At 40.5% G+C, this 16,831-nt stretch overlaps 1 protein-coding gene across 5 annotated transcripts in view; it reads left to right on the top strand.

Moving 5' to 3' along the window:
- Positions 1-15,799, top strand: part of MYO1B (myosin IB) — a 167,714-nt gene extending 151,915 nt beyond the window's left edge. For all 5 annotated transcript variants that reach the window (XM_032480150.1, XM_032480152.1, XM_032480151.1 and 2 more), the window contains 7 exons: positions 1,378-1,452; positions 2,816-2,950; positions 4,834-4,940; positions 7,479-7,611; positions 7,959-8,111; positions 9,536-9,663; positions 14,321-15,799. In XM_032480150.1, the coding sequence (XP_032336041.1) occupies positions 1,378-1,452; positions 2,816-2,950; positions 4,834-4,940; positions 7,479-7,611; positions 7,959-8,111; positions 9,536-9,663; positions 14,321-14,444 (855 nt within the window). In that variant the 3' untranslated portion in view covers positions 14,445-15,799. The remainder of the gene's footprint in view (positions 1-1,377; positions 1,453-2,815; positions 2,951-4,833; positions 4,941-7,478; positions 7,612-7,958; positions 8,112-9,535; positions 9,664-14,320) is intronic.
- The last annotated feature ends 1,032 nt before the right edge of the window (positions 15,800-16,831 follow it).

The following is a 16,831-nucleotide window of genomic DNA, read 5'->3' as shown; positions in this document are numbered from 1 at the left end:
CAAACCTTAATAATCCACAGGTGTAGAAAATAGCGCTGATGCTCACATGCCCAGAGGGACTAGGCAGGTCTTGTGTTGAGGGAAGTAGCAGATGGAAGGCGGGTTAGGAACAGCCGGCCTCATGTAGTTTGGAGCGTGCAGCTCTCTCCTAAGGCAGCAGCGGCCACTCTGGTGCACTTTGTCCTTGTCGTGTGGGACTGGAGCTCACTGTTGCTCGATACTAGAAAATGGTAAGAGAAACCCGTAGTCTGAATTCCTGTGTGAAGTTCGTAATTTGAAAATGGGCATATGAAACATTTGTCTACAAACTCAATTTGGTTACTAGGTTGCTAGTTTATGACCCCGAATGTATAAATATTTTGAAAATGTGCAGTTAAACCCAGGAAGCTAAAGATACAAGAAAAACATACATGATATCTGAATTACTCAAATAGGCTAATAAATTGCTGAATTCTAACTCTCCCGTTGATAGCTGGATGTTGATAAACGTTTTAAATATTTTCCCCTCAATTTCAAAATTTAACTATCATTCATTGATTTAGCAAGCACCTCGCTTATTTTATTTGTTAGACATTAGTATACAAAGTAGGGGAGGGTGTAGCTCAGTGGTAGAGTACATGCCTAGCATGTACGAGGTCCTGGGTTCAATCCCCAGTGCCGCCACTTAATAATAATAATAATAACAATAACAACAACAATAATAATAATAATAAACTGAGTACCTCCTCCCACCAACAACAACAAAAAAAAGCCAAAGTAGATACAACAATGCAGCAAGGAAGAAATAGGTAAACTAAAACTATAATATGATTATCTTAAGTGCTGTGTTAGTATTCAGTAGAAAGTTTGGTGGGAATAGGAGTGAGAGAAAAAGTAATGGGATTAAATGGAAGATAATGGTCATTCAGAAGCTTCTTTTTAAATTCTTATTTTCAGAAGCATTCAGTTCTCAGTGTGCAGCACTGAAGTCCTGTCTTCATATGCGAGGCTTTTGGAAACTGCAATATATTTCTTCAGGCATTTTTTGCCTTTTAAGAACAATTTGAAGTGAAAATTACCGTAGATAATTTTTCTCGGAATGTATTTTGATTTGTGATGGGTTTGCAGCTATGCCTGTCTCATCAGCAGGCTCTTTAAAAACTAGTTAAGAAGATTTAAAACATCAAAACATTCCGGTATTACCTTGCATCTCTTCATTTCTTTTCCTGTGACTTAAAATCCGCTGTCTCAGTACGGTCCACTTATTTTACTATATCCAGAAAGACACTTAGAAATTTACTTGTTCCGTCTGTTTTCATTTTTAATAGAGGTGTATCATCTTTGTGGGCATCTGTTGGCCACACGTTAACCTCCGCATTCTGGGGCTTCTTTTTAAAGGTTCGGAGGGAGTACAGGAAATTCTTCAGAGCCAATGCTGGAAAGAAAATTTATGAATTTACGCTTCAGAGAATTGTAAGTTTACACTTTATATGTGCATAATTCGCATTATTGGATTAACTAGTTAATAGCACCAACTCATATGTGACTTACTTAGTAGCAATTAAATCGTAACTATGACAGTTAGGGTTTGTGAACTTTTTTAATTACCTCTCTTCAAATTCAGGTAGAGTGTGTCAGAAAGAGCTATTAGTGGTCTGTGCGTGATTAATAAAATAGTCTTCTTTGACAGAGAGAACAGACTGGTGAGAGTGAACCCCAAAAAGCCAGATGTAATTTTAGGTGCTGTAACAAAAACACATGGGCTATGTGGCTTAAACAATAAACATGCACTTCGCACAGTACTGGAGGCTGGGCAGCCCACAGTCAGGATGCCAGCGTGGTCTGGTTCTGAGAAGTGAGGGCCACTCCCTGGTCTCCTTGCCTGACAAAGACGAGGAGAAGCAGGCTCTTTCCTGTCTTTTCTTGTAAGGGCACTGATCCCACCCTGGGGGTTCTACCCTCACTCCCTCTTCTCAACCTCGTGACCTCCCCAAGGCCCCATCCCCTAATACCATTGCACTGGGGGTTAGGGTTTCCACAGAGGAATTGGAGGGGAATGCCAAGACCTTGATGAGCTGCTGCAAAGGCAGTTGGCAAACAAGTTAGTGGGTGGAGAAGTCAAGGAGAGTGAGGTGTGCTCCTCTCCCAGGATGGATTCCAAAGCTCTCCTCCATCTCTCAGAGAAGTCGACGTAGTGGGGTGAGGAGCGCAAACTCTGGAGCCAGCTTGGCCACCACTTACAGGTGTGTCATCTGTAGAACAGGGGCAGTAATAGCACGGAACTCACAGAGGTACTGTGAAGATTATGACAAAGTCACGCTGTAGAGCTCTTACAGGGCCAGGCCCACGCCAGGTACTCCAGAGCCGTGCTGTCCCTGAGAACTTCCTGCAGTGACGGAAGTGTTCTGTACCCTGACGGTTCAGTAGAGTAGCCACAAGCCGCACGTAGGACTGATGAACCAGATTTTTAATTTTTTTAATTGCTTAAAATTTAAATAGAAATAGCGGCACATAGCTAGTGTGGGCTGCGTGTTAAACGTTGCAGCTCTCTCGTGTGGACTGGTGTTAGTATTAATGTTCACATTGAAATTAGTATGAGCTATTAGCGTTCGTATTCTGCTTTTCTCTTAACCATCTGGTGGTGCTCGGATTTCTCCAGCCAATATGGAGAGTAGAATAGGGACTTTCCAGAGGAGTCTTATGAACTTAAAAGTTTTATGGACTAAAACTTGCTAAATTGCACTGAAGACTGGTTTGTTTGAGTCTGGTTTATGTAAAACAATGTGCTTTCTGGTATATTTTACTCATCTGGTGTTTTCTGTCAAACCCAACACAGGTGCAAAAATACTTCTTGGAAATGAAAGCTAAGATGCCTTCCTTGTCTCCGATAGACAAGAATTGGCCACCAAGACCTTACCTATTCTTGGATTCTACTCACAAGGAGCTGAAAAGGATTTTCCATTTGTGGAGGGTAAAAAATGTCTTGTGATGTTTTCTCAGAGACGTCTTACCACGTATTTTGAGTGTCTGAGAGGTGCTAGGTAAAAGCAGAATTTTACCAGCTTTCTCCTCTGTCTCAGGGAGAATTAGTTTAAGACTTTGGAGTTTTTGAACCGTGCACTGGGCTGGACTCTCTGTGAGAATCCTAGAGCCTGAGGTGGCCTTTGGCGCCGCCTCTCCGTGGTTGGAAAGGAGAGCGTGTGGTTGCATTGTCTTTCCCTTCCAGATTCCAGTAGCTTTCAGGTGGTTCAGTTTTTGTTTTTGTCTTTCTTTTTGTTTTCATCTTTATTTGAAGAAATAACAACCAGGGGTAGAAATAATAAAATTTGAGCATCTTCATATGAATAGTAAATTCTCACAAATTGTATGATTTTACTTTCTACATAGACATACGTAGACGTACATGAGAACACACACATTGTGATGGACTTGGGGGGAAAAGCTCTAAAGTCCCCCCCAAAATTAGAGAAAATAAAACTTCCTTCTGCTTGAACTAAAGGGAAACTGAAAATCTATTTGATTTGGGCTTATATTTTGGTTCACTTAATTTTCAGTGAGAGCATAACATGTAATTTAGGTGGTGCTGAGTGTGGAGTACATGGGATGCTTGTGTAGATGTTGACTTTATTTCAGTAACGTAGTTGGTATATGGAATGCTAAGTATATATCATTCTGATAGAATGAAATCATTAGGTTGAAGGGCTCGTATTTAGTAAGTGAATGATTGATTGATGGATATGTCTCCTGGGAAACTCTTTCCTGCCCAGTACTGTAGGCTTGTTCCTTAGCAGAATCATGTATGTATAGAGAGTTATTATCACTACTCAGAGTAATGATTGGTACCAGCACACGCAACCACGTTCTATTCCCTAATATAGTGAGTTGATTTGGCAGGATTCGCCAACATCTCAATGTCCATCCCCTGCTTTGAGTCTGACATGGGAACTATTTCAGAAATAACGATCCAGCACTGCTGATGCTGGGCACCTGCCCTGCTCTCTCCCGGGCTCCTGAATCTTGTCCTTACCCCCCTTGGATTGGGGTGGAGAATGAGAGGGATAAGTGGATCCTGCAAGTGTGGGCAGCAATACTGACATTCCTTTATACGATTATGTGGGTGGTTCTCAACTGCCCCTGAACTGGGATTCTGAGAGAGTTCATCTAAAGAACCTGGTCCTGCACCTCCCACCACCCATTGCCTCCTTTTAGTGCAATCTCAGTATTGAGGTGAATGGGAGATTTCTTGGGTCCCATGTCCACATCATAAAATGGTAATGGGGGATTCGGAGCAGTGCTTTCCAAACTGTAGGTCAAAGCATATTTGTGGGTCATGAAATCAGTTTTGAGATTACTACCAACATCTTACAGTGAAATACAGTAGAACAGAAAATAACGGAATACATGATGTGCAAAAAGGATAAGCATTGTTTGTGACACTTCTATGTCAGTTGTCTACGTGTGTGGATGTAGGTGTGTGCACTGGGTTGTGATGTACCATGTCTATCCCACTGTGAGTCTCTGAAAGAGTGTGATAGCTCAGGACTAAGGATGTCCTGGGGCTGAGATCACAGCGGGAGGAAACCGTATTCCCAGGAGGCCCAGGCCAGCGAGGCCCTTGTATGTTTTGAAGAAGCATCACAAATTCTGCAACAAAAACAATAGTTTTTATAACATTTTCCAAGACCAGCCTTTTAAAACTCAGGAAGGAAAAGTGCTTTTGGCCTTTTAAATGAATATTTAATACACAGTTACTCCTATTCTTACTGCTGTTAAATTTGCTTAGCACATTTAAGGATGAGTTATGATTTATTTATATGAGTGACGTCTGTTTTCTCCCCTTTTCTTATCTCACAGTGTAAAAAATACAGGGACCAATTCACCGACCAACAGAAACTTATTTATGAAGAGAAACTAGAAGCCAGCGAACTCTTCAAAGACAAGAAGGCCTTATACCCATCTAGGTATTATGGTTTTGCTTTTACCTGTGTAGGTCTCTTCTAGTAGAGTTTGATTTTAGTAATACACAGATTTTTCATTTCATGAATTATTTTATGATCAGCTGGATGTGAACATAACACCCTTGAGCCACGGCTTCCGTAGCACACGTATAGAAATGAGATCATCTGTATTGGCTTTACCCCATTGGCATTAGCCTGAATGCTTCCTCCATAATTAGAAGTCGCCATTTAAAATAAAAACCATTTAGGCTATTAAGATAAATTTACATTGTAGATTCCCATGCGGTCTCCGTAGTTCCATGGAGACTGGCTGGTTTCTAATCTTCCTACTTTAATGGCTGGGTCAGACTCTCCTGTGTAAGGTAAATGAAAAGAATGAGCCAGTCTCACTTGCCGAGTGGTGCCTACGCACTGGCCTGTGGTGGCCTCTGGTGTCCTAACTCGCTGGGCATGACTCCCCTGGCCTCTGCAGCAAGTTCATTTCCTTTCTCGTAGACACCAAGTACTCAGTAAAAGAAGGAACAGCAATTGCAAATTTGCCAACTGAAGCTCTTGGAAAACACTGCTTATTGGAATAGTCTTATATAATATCTCCCAAGTTTATCATTTCCCCCCAGAATTCCTCTCCCCTTTTCATCTGGTGTTTATAGAAAAGCAGCTTGTACAATTTAAAGCCAAATCTGTAACAACTTTTAGCTTTTCCTATAGAATAGCATAGAAATAAAAATGCATTATATGCTAAGTATATGTATCACGTGTGTGTATATTCTCTATGTCTTTACACACATTTGAAAGCTCTTCCTTTTAAAGGTTTAAGTGGACATAAGTTGCCAGACTCATTTGCTTTAGATATTTTTTTTAATTGAAATATTGTTGATTTACAATATGTTAGTTTCTGGGGTACAGCATAGTGATTCCATTATACACTTATATTCTTTTCCATTATAGGTTATTATAAGGTGTTGGATATAATTCCCTGTATTATACAGTAGGACTTGTTTTTTATCTACTTTAGATATAGTAGTTTGTATCTGCAAATCTCAAACTCCTAATTTATCCCTCCCCACTGCCCTCTTTTCCTTCAGTAACCATAAGTTTGTTTCCTATGTCTGTGAGTCCGTTTCTGTTTTGTAAATGAGTTTATTTCTGCGATTTTTTTAGATTCCACAATGACACAGCTTCTTTGGTCAGCTGATTTGGCTACTTGCACACCCCCCCAAATCAAAGACAATGAATAAATCCAGCGTTGTCCAAAGTGCCTGCAAATTACAGGAAATTATCTGTATGCTTTCTCTAGCAACTTATTTCATTCATCTTTTTCTTTCTTTATCTTTAAATTGTTGAGTAACCTTCTTAATTAACATTCCTAGTGGATGACTCTTTGGAAGCTGGAGGGAAGGAAAAAAATGCATTTTTGAAGAAACAAATTCAAAGGCTGTTAGCACTTTGTATTCTCAAAAACATGTTTGAATATGAACAACCACCAAAAAATGTTAACATCAGGCCAAGTCCTTTTGGGGTAGTTTTAATGGTTTTCTGGGATGGTGGCGTGCCCACCCTCCAGCACTGAGAGGTGGAATCACCTCCTCCCCCTGCTGTGTGAAGCGACAGCAGTTAGGGGTGCCGGCCTTTTCTGTCCTGGGAGCTGTGTAACGCTGACCACCTACGTGGATTTTCTCCCCTGATCCTCCACCCACAACACAAACGTTTAAAGTTGTATTTGCAAATTGCCAGAGCCTTACAGCTCAAAGTGAAGCTGCATTTTTTTTTCCTTGGTGTCTTTGAAGAAGCTGCCCTGAGTGTCACCCAACAAGTCTTGAGGGAAATCAACATCTCAGTGCTGTGTGCACATGCATGCCGCTTGCAAGGAGTGGTCTGTTTAGAAGAAAACTGTTCTGATTCTGAATGTTGGCCTCGGCCACCTCTGTCCGCTTTAGGGGCATATCCTAAGAGGAGAGAGGCCTGATTCTTCTTTCATGTATTACCTACTTGTAAGGAGCCAGAGTTACATGGTAGTATTAAGCGCTCTATAGTTTTCTTCTAAAGTGAGTAGTCTAGTCTGTTCTTCTCCAGAAAGCCTATTGGTTTTCTTACTCACTGTGAGAAAATGAAAATTTTCTTTGGAGCAGGTGATGGCGATGATTCGTGCTCTTTTTACCATTGCTACGTATTGTTTAGAGGCATTAGTGCATCCTGTGTAGGCAGCTGTTAACTTTTTAACAATGGATTAGAAGGAATTGCTCTTCCTTCTCATGAGACCATGCACATGGCTGCCCCTGTGAGTGATTTCTGTCTTGGTTGTTCCATGGGATAAGCTTTCTGTCAAAGTCCTACCAACCAAATGCCATGATCACATCAAAAATGTATTTGAAATATGTTTATGCAAGTAAAGTGTACACAATTTATAAAATACATCAACTTTTTTGAAGTTGTCCCTCTTCAGAATCCATTGACCTGTTGTTACCTTCTTCCAGTAGTACTTCCATTTGAAACCATTTCTAATGGGAGGGATTTTTTTTTTTTTTTTTTTTTTTTTTTTAGTGTTGGGCAACCATTCCAAGGGCCTTACCTGGAAATCAACAAGAATCCCAAGTATAAGAAACTCAAAGATGCCATTGAAGAAAAGATTATCATCGCTGAAGTTGTGAACAAAATTAACCGTGCTAATGGGAAGGTAAGAACGCCAGCCCTGAAGACCTATAGGAAGTGTTTATCGCTTGGGACAGTTTTCTGAATGTTAAAATTTGCATTTCATATTCCCAGCAGAGTTACTGTGAAGGCAACTATTTTCTCTTTATCTTTAAGCTTACATGGAATTTTGCTTGTTCTCTGAAATTTTTGCAGATTAAATAGGTTATCTATGTTCTTTGGTGTATTCTTGATTAGCACAGGCATTCATGCTGAAAAAGATTGGAATAAAATGTGCATTTCTACAAAGAACTAATGCTTTAAATGCATGGACCATTTAGGGGTATTTTGATCATTGGTTTTATATCCTTGTTTTGTTTTGTTTTGTTGTAGAGTACATCCCGGATTTTCCTCTTAACAAATAACAACCTCCTTCTTGCTGATCAAAAGTCTGGACAGATCAAGTCAGAGGTTCCCCTGGTGGACGTGACCAAAGTATCGATGAGCTCACAAAACGATGGCTTCTTTGCCGTCCACCTCAAAGAGGTAAAGCTTCAACTGTTGATTTGACTGAAAGATTTCTGTGTTTGTCCAGTCTCTCAGCCATTGATTTAAGGTGTTCCACATCTGAATAATCCGATTACTTGAAGTTTATGTATCCTTCTTAATTGATCTGCAGATCTGGGCTGTACCTACTCCTATGTAAAATCTCAGACTTGGTTTTGCAATAATCGAATAAGATGGATGACTTTTATTGACTTGTTCACTTATGTTCTAATCTCACTGAGTAGCTTTTGTTTACACTTGCCATGATATGCATTATTTTAAGACTAAAGAATAGAAATATCAAGACATTTAAAATTATGCTTCCTTCTGTTGTTTCTTCTATGTACTGACTTAGTAAATGTCTTCTTGTTCATCATTCATTTGGGGGTTTCTAATTAAAGGATGCAACTGTAGTAAAACAACTGCCTAATAATTTTGACCTAAAGAAATTTTAATGTCAGCTTAGCCAGGACCTCCTGACTTGAGTGGAGTTGTTAAGAGTGTAGGCTCAGTGGTTGGTGTCACTAACTTTATGATGACCTTGGCCAAGTCATTTAACTTTAATATGCCTGCCTAATGTTTCTTCTTTTAAAATGGGGAGAATAACAGTACCTACTTCATAGTGTTGTTAAAGAGATTAAATGAAACAGTATGTAAAGTGCTTAGCACAATAACAGTCACTGAAGAAGCAGATGTCAGCAATTATCACATAGAGGGACATGACCTGGCTAATAGATAGTAGCCCATTTAAAATTAGTTCAGCCTTCTTTCCCCGTGTGGGAAGCATATCAAATCCTAGGATAGTCATTCTGAGCCTCGATTACATATTAAGATATGCCAGTGCCGAAGCCGTTGCCCCAGTCCAGCCAACTCAGAGTTTCTTGAAATAGGGCCCAAACAGCCCATGTTTTGAAAGCTCCCTACATGAGTCCCTTGTGCAGCTAAGGTTCAGAGCTGCTGCCCTAGGATATTTGTTCGAAGTGTTGTTGTTGTTCTTACTTTTTTTTAACCAAGTCACGGAGGAGTTTTTAAAACAGCCCTTTCAGAATGAGTTATAGTTTAGGTCAGAGCTTCTCAAACCTGAATGTGCAAACAGATCACCCAGGGGGCTTGTTGGGGATTCGCGTGCGGTGGGCCTGCGGCAGGGCCCGAGCACCTGCTTTTCTAACAAGCTCCCAGGTGATGCTGAAGGTGCTTCTGGTCTATCGACCAGCTCTGGGTAGCACGGGGTTAGGTCACCTTACTAAAGTGCTCTGAGCAACTTGGAAGAAATACTGTTTTTGTTATTAATGCTTGCTGGGGAGAATGGACTCCAGTAGCTGATATTTTGAAGGGACTGTAAATATGTACTCAGCCAAACCTGTAAACAGGTACCTCCGAGCTGTGTTTAATTATGATGGCCTGACTCTTGTCTGTCCTTTCAGGGCTCTGAAGCAGCTAGTAAAGGAGACTTCCTCCTCAGCAGTGATCACCTGATTGAAATGGCCACCAAGCTCTATCGGACGACCCTCAGCCAAACCAAACAGAAGCTCAATATTGAAATTTCTGATGAGTATGTTCCTGAATTGTTTGAATATGCCTTTTCACTTTCAGCTTTATTATTTTAGTTGAGCGATCGGATCTCATTCACTTTTACAACTACTAACTACTAAGTACCGAATGTGCGTCTGGCCTGTGTTCTGGTGATGGATGAGTGATGCTGACCAAGTCCCCACTTTCCCGTACCTGACATCCTTGTGGAGGAGACAGATAGGCACAAACGAAATAATAAACAGGTGACGTGACTGGTTAGTGACAAGTGCTTGTGGAGGACAAGAAACAGGTTAAAGGTCAGACGGTGCTATTTTTGATAGAGTGGGGACGCCTCTCTGATGTGGTGACACTTGAAATCTAGGGAGATGCCTGCTGGGTGAGGCAGCCGGTGCAGAGGCCCTGAGGCAGGAGTGAATGTGGTGCTGGAGTGAAGTGCTGGGGAAGGACCCTGGAGCGAGAGGCTGAGGGACCCGGCCGTGGAGAGCTTGGTAGCTGAGGTCCAGAGCTGAGATTTTACTGAGGCTGATGGAAAGCCATTATAGGTTTTGAGCAGGAGCGTGGCATGATCTGATTTCTGATTTTCAAAGATTGCTCTGGCTGCAGGGTGGAAAATAACTAGGGAGGCAAGAGTGAAAATAGTTATGAATCTCCCTGAGCTGTCGAGGGTGAGGACGAGGAGGCGTAGGCTGGGGTGTGAGTGGGAGGCAGTGAGAAGTTTTCAGATTCTGAAGGTAATTTGAAGGAAAACAAGAGAACCTGTTAACAGATTGGGCGTTAGGTTTGGAGCCTGAGCCCAAATGGTACCATTTACTGAAGTAGTTGACACTGAAGAAAGAGGGGTTTGGGGGTGACTGGGTGGGATGGAATCAAGAGTGCCATTTCTGGATGTGTTATATTTGAGGTCCCTTTTTTCACATATAAACTGGAATTATAGAATAAGCATTCCGTGTTGACAAGGGTTCGCTAGTGCCAACACTACTAGAAATTTGAAATTTGCTTTTTCTGCTTCACATTAGGGCTCTAATTACAGACATATTATTTGCATGCAGGTTGGAGCACCCCCTGTATTTGTTACATCTATCAATATGAGATCATTTGAATGAATTTTCATTACTATGTTGATTGATACTTACTTGATTACTTTTTCAATAGAGTGTTTACTATCTGCTTACATACTTCCTTGCGTGTGAAGATTTGCATCACCTTATTGCTCAAGAAATCATTTTATTTTCTAATTAAGATTTTGCCAGCCTGTTCTGTTTCAACTCTTTCTAAAAGTCTTGCTAAATAAATTCATACCCTCTCCTGTCCCTTTGTAAGCCAAGCTAACTCTCTTGATGTGTTAGGATTTATAGACTAGGAGGTTCGTGGTTTATTCTCATGTACGCTAAGAACGCAGTTTAGATCTTGGGGGCAGGGTTGGCCTTTATGTATATTCTACTTTGGAAATTGCAATTTAGACAAAATAACTTTCCTTATTACTGAGTTCTTTCTCATAAGACAAAGAATATTAAGAAAAAAGAGAATGGCTTATTGGGTTCCAGTCAGTTAAGGTTTTAACCTCTTAGGGCTGTTAGATCTTTAAACTCCCTTTAGTTGAAATTTTTCATGACTGGGGAAGCTAGGCTTCTGTTTTGGCGGGACTGGTAATTCCCACTCATCGTGGAAAGGGAATGTGTACTCCAGATGCAGAAGCTCCTTGGTGTATGGATGAAGCAGCCTTGCAGTTGGTCCACTGCATTAGTAAGACCATCTTTACAGAGAAGGTCACACCAACATCCAGGCCACAAAGGATTGCTGCCTTTAAGCATCTCCCAGATTGGTGTTCTGAGAGCACTGCCTTTGCGGGCTGTTAGCAGTGATGGGCTGTGAAGAAAGTGTTCTCTGGTGGAAATGTCTAGTCCTTTTTTACAGCACTTCCCAGAGCCTCTTGCCGCCCAGTATATCTCTCCTGAGCAGCTTTTGGGGGATGCTGTGTGCTGTATCAGCCACAGAACCCCACCAGCGGCTCTCAAGGTTCTGTTCAAGGCACACGGTCTCAGAACACTGATGGGGATTGTTTGCTTCTGGGCCGCAGGGACACTGCCTTGTCACAGAAGAAGAGGGTGTGATGTTTTATTAGACGTGTAAGCTTTTGGTCAACATGCTTGTCTGAGTAAAGATTCTGTGTGGCCACGTGATGAAAACAAACATTTAGGAGCATGATAAACCAGCCCATAACACCTTTCCTTCTCCTATTCCTAATTACTGGTTGGGCCTATGAAAACAAAGTAGCTGATGGAACCTGGCGTGCACCGTGGTCCCTGCCCCAGCAGCACAGAAAGCTCCGGTGCAGAGCAGTCCTCCCTTGTGGCCTCTGTCTCGTAATCTCTGGGCAGTCTTACCCAGGGGTTCTACTCTTTTTTGGAGATCATGTTAAATTTAAACAAAGTTTTTTACAGTCACAGGCACCCCTGATGTATTTTTGCTGACTGTACAAACCAGTGTTGTAAACAGCATGCAGTTCAGTGACCAAAACCTTCCTCAGTGCACCCTTTTCAGAAGTGGAAGAAGTTATCCTGACAAACCCAGTCTCCAGAATCGTTATGGATGAGCTGGATGTCAGTTTATAGGAGGAGAGTCAGAGGCCTGTATCACCCTCAGAATGGTTTTAACCTGCGCATGTAGAAGTGGGAATTGGATTCACTGACTCATCTGCCTTGTAATCCCCAGTCCATAAACTCCCAAATTGTTCTGTCTGCAAATAGGTTGCATTTTAAGGGTAACCTTAGATAAGATCTATAGTATTCCTAAAAATGAATCTATAGTGTTGAAATCTAAAGTGAGTTTTTCTATTAACTATTTTAAATATACATGTGTATATATGTACATGTGTATACATGTAGGTGTAATGCACACACACACACGTGTATCTTTTAAGTTACACGGTTGTTTTTCTGAATATTTTAACCAAACAACCTGTGTCCCTTTTGCTCTGGAGCTCGAACTGGTAGTGATGCTGTGAAGTGATGCGTTCGACAGTATTGTTTGCTGCAGGAGGGTTCTCGGATCCTCCGTGTCTTTACTGTGGGCCATGCTTCGGTTTTCTCTTCTTGGAAATAGAGATAAGTAATAGTGCTTACCTCATAGGATTGTTTTAAAGTTGAGTTAATATATGTAACTTACTAAGAAGGACATAGTGCATGGTGAGTTCCCAACAAGGTTTAGTTACTGTTACTTCTAGAGTGAATCACGGTCATGAATTGTGGATGTGGAGACAGCATATGCTAAAGTTATTGGGGAAGGAGCTCCCTGTACATTTATTACAATACAAGTGGCTTTTAAAAATGAAAATATAACAATATTTGATTTTTTAAATGTATGTATGTAGGTTGAACTTGATTTTTTTTTTCCTTTGACGCCCATAGATATGAGTGTATACGCCGGAGAGAGATCTCAGGCGAAGGGAACTGTAGCTCCTTTTTTCAGTACTTACAAGTAGGAGAGCAGTAGCCCATTTAAAAGCTCAGAAGTACCACCAGTACGTACAAGCTCCTGTGTCACATTTCACTCCAGTGATGTGTTTGCAAAATGTGGGCTCCTTGGACCTTGAAACGGAGACTAAAGCACACAGAGCAGAGCTGTTGTCATGGAGGCCAGTGAGCATGTGCTCTGTCATGGTGTTTAGAGTGACTCACTGAGTTACATGCTGGCAACTCATTAAAGAGTTCCCTGGGAAACATTCTGAAAACATGGTAACATTATACTGATTCTGATGGTGGAAAGGAAAGAGTCCTGGCCTTGAGCTGGGAAAGCCTCAGTTCTGGTCCAGCCCTGCTGCTCTCACGCTGCCCCGGTGATGCCGTCTTTGAGGGCAGAGACCTCACTCATTTTATACATCCGAGTGGCCCTCGCGGCGCCCAGTCAAGGGGGAAGCCAGTCACGTGTTTGTTGTAGGAAGGTGTGACAAACACTCTGTGGACGAGCACCTGACTGCTGATGGTCTGTGAAAGGAAAGGTTTGAACTAGAATGTGGGTTCCCAGAGTGTGTTACATGTACCACTAGGAGAAGGGGAGGCTTTAGGTGTACACGCATAGACTTTTACAGTTTTTATATATTTAAATGGATATTAAAAATATAACTGGCAGATCAGACTCATGATGTCATCATTTTTATTCCGTAGGTCGCAGCTATTTTGAAATACATTTATTTAGGCTAGAAGTAACTATTAGCATAGTTTGTGGATATGAAAAAATGTGTAGGACGTATGTAAATAACCAGTGGTGTTTGAAAACTATAGTCTGGAATGCCTCTAGACCCCTTTTCTGAAATTCTGTATTTCATTTTCTTAGTTTGTTAATCATTTAATATTTTGGCTATGCAGAAATGGAGGCACATGGGAAAATAGCATGGTGGTCTTTCCACTTGAAATGTGGACATAATTATTCCTTAGCCCTTCTTACCATATAGGAATATGATGAGCTAATGAACTTGAGCTTACTTAGGCCTAAATGGTAGCCGCTGGAAGCAAAATGCAGTGTGATACCTGATGGTATGATCCTGTGTCTAGAAGGGCTGATGGAGAAGGGGAGTGAATACTTGTCGAGGTAAATAAACATCCATTAACAAAAGTCAGCGTTCGTGCAATCATCAGCTGCTTTGGGTGTGCTTTTCAATTTGTCTTCTTTCCTCCTAGGTTCCTGGTGCAGTTCAGACAGGACAAAGTATGCGTGAAGTTTATTCAGGGCAACCAGAAAAATGGGAGTGTCCCCACGTGCAAACGAAAAAACAACCGTCTCCTTGAAGTCGCTGTCCCTTAACTGGCGCCTCCTCTCTGCTTCATGGACTTGTTTCTTTGTAATAGTGCAATTTGGTTTGGTTTTGTTCGGGGTTCATTGTACGTTTGGGAATTGCCGAAGGCTAATACTGTTAGAGTCCCTTGGCAAAATAAAAATATTTGACTAATCAGTTTTTATTATTGAAATAGTTTTAACCCTTAAACTACATATTCTGTCCTGGGACAGGGTTGTAGAAACTAACAGTATCTAAGCCATGTCCTTTCGTGTTCTTTGTTTAGTCATTATGTTAGATCTGTGTACCCTAAAGCAACGTATTACTCATAAATCATTAATAACTCTAAGTATAGGAAACGGTCTTAAAAGATAGTGCATTTATTCATCCACTATTTATTGAATGCCTGCTCTGTGCTAGGCACTGTCCTAGGTGATATGAAAACTTATTAGGAACCTTTTTGTTTGTTTCAAAGCCATTGCATTCAGGCTGGTTTGTGCTGGCTTTACCAGGGCTAAGAGAGTTTGAAAATGTTGAGACCAAAACAGAAACTGCTGATGACGGACAGCATCATTAGGAACCCTGTAGTGTGGTCTTTAACAATATGTACTTCAAGAAGGGCTGGTCCTAGGAAGTAGAAATATACGACGGTAAAGTGCCTCTACACGTGGTTCCTATTTGAAAAGAGAAAACTTGACATTTGAACAGGACTTTTAATTTGTTTGGATCTTTTGTAATTGCTTTTAACAGTGGAAAACAGTCGTTCTTATTTTAGAAAACAAGACAGAAGCAGATCCAGTAAGATTATATTTTCCTGTTCCTGGTAAACATACATGATCCTAGATATGCTAATATCTGCAGAGTGTTGTTTTCACCCAAATTCGAGTATTTTAGACAGCTGATACAGTGTAGGGCTGAAAGCCTTTCAGAGAGTGGCAAGAGTTCTGTATGATGTGCAATAAACATCCGAGATCTTTTTTGAAAGTTTTATTTATAATATACACTTTGTATGCGAGAGGTGATTAGTACAGGATGCGTATTTTAGTCAAGGATCAAAATGGTTTGTGTTAATTTACAGGACTTCCCTCTGTCCCCTAAATTTACAATCAGGATTCATTTTGGAAACTACATTTTAAACTTTGAAATCAAACTGTTTCTTATTTGGGAAGATAATGTATATACATTGGTATGTTAAATAATAAAACTGTTCTAATTTGGTGCCATTTCCTGGATCACAACTGTATTTTTGTATTTCAAGCTATTTTCTTATGTTGTGTGTCAATGTATTGTCCCACGGAAAGGCTTCACAATCCAGACATTGTATGTTCTCTGTGTAACTGAATTTCACTTAGCTTTTATAAATCAGAAACATTCATTGAAAGTATTTTCTGGGGATTTTCTTTTAATTTTTGAACTTAAAAAATTGCTCCCATAAAGAAATTCTCAGAAGCCTTTGTGTTTACTGGTTCGGGTAGAGGATATAATTACTTTCTTTCTGTCTTCTCCAACATGGATCTGAAGTGGTAAGACTGATGATTCCTGAAATAGGTGAGTAGAACTTTGGAACTGAGAGGTGTTTTGTTTTGTTTTGTTTTTTAATGTTTTTTAAAATATGTAATGTATTCACATTGTTCAACATACAAATAAATATAAAAAGATACATAATACAAATTCTCCATCCCATCAGTCACCCAGCTGCTCAGTTCCTCTGCTCCTCCCTAAAATTAACCATTGTTTTCAGTTGGTTTTACATTATTTTCTATATATGTTTACAAGAGCAAATAAAATAAGAGATCCTTACCTTCCTCCTGCTTTAGTTGACAAAAACTAATGTGTTATAGATACCTGTTCTTTACTTTGCCTTTTTCAGTCTCCATTCTTTTTACAGTGGTGCAGTCTCCTGTTGTGTGACGCACTGTAGTGTATTTATCAGGTCCCCTACTGATCATCACTGGTTGTTTCTTGAATGGAAGTTTAAGGCCAGGATGGAGAAGACCAGTATTCCATGGGTCTACTTATTAAATTTTCCCAAATGTTATTTTTCATGATTGTTCCTTATGATGATTAGCAATAATAACAATTAGCAACAATATATAGAGAAACCATTTCATCTCAAACTTTGTAGTAGGTGTTCTTCAAAGATTTGAAAACATCTCTACCAAGTAGTTTTAAATGAGAGTATTTTTGTATCTACATCCATCAATTATAGTCTTGGCTATAAATGAGATCTTCAATAATTTCTGGTCATGAAATTCACTCTAGGTGGGTTGTGAATTTACTTGGTAGAATTTATTTTTTGGACTTGAGCAAGAAAGCTTCCTTATGTACCAGGGTGACGTTTGCCTCCTTCGAGTTTCCTAAATCAAGCCAGCCATCCGTGAACAACACAGCTGGAAGTGAGAGTGCTTAGTGCTTT

Source organism: Camelus ferus, chromosome 5, assembly GCF_009834535.1.
Source record: "Camelus ferus isolate YT-003-E chromosome 5, BCGSAC_Cfer_1.0, whole genome shotgun sequence".
NCBI classification, from domain to species: domain Eukaryota; kingdom Metazoa; phylum Chordata; class Mammalia; order Artiodactyla; family Camelidae; genus Camelus; species Camelus ferus.
Note: the sequence above shows the minus strand (reverse complement) of the source record. Positions and strands in the feature narration are given on the sequence as shown.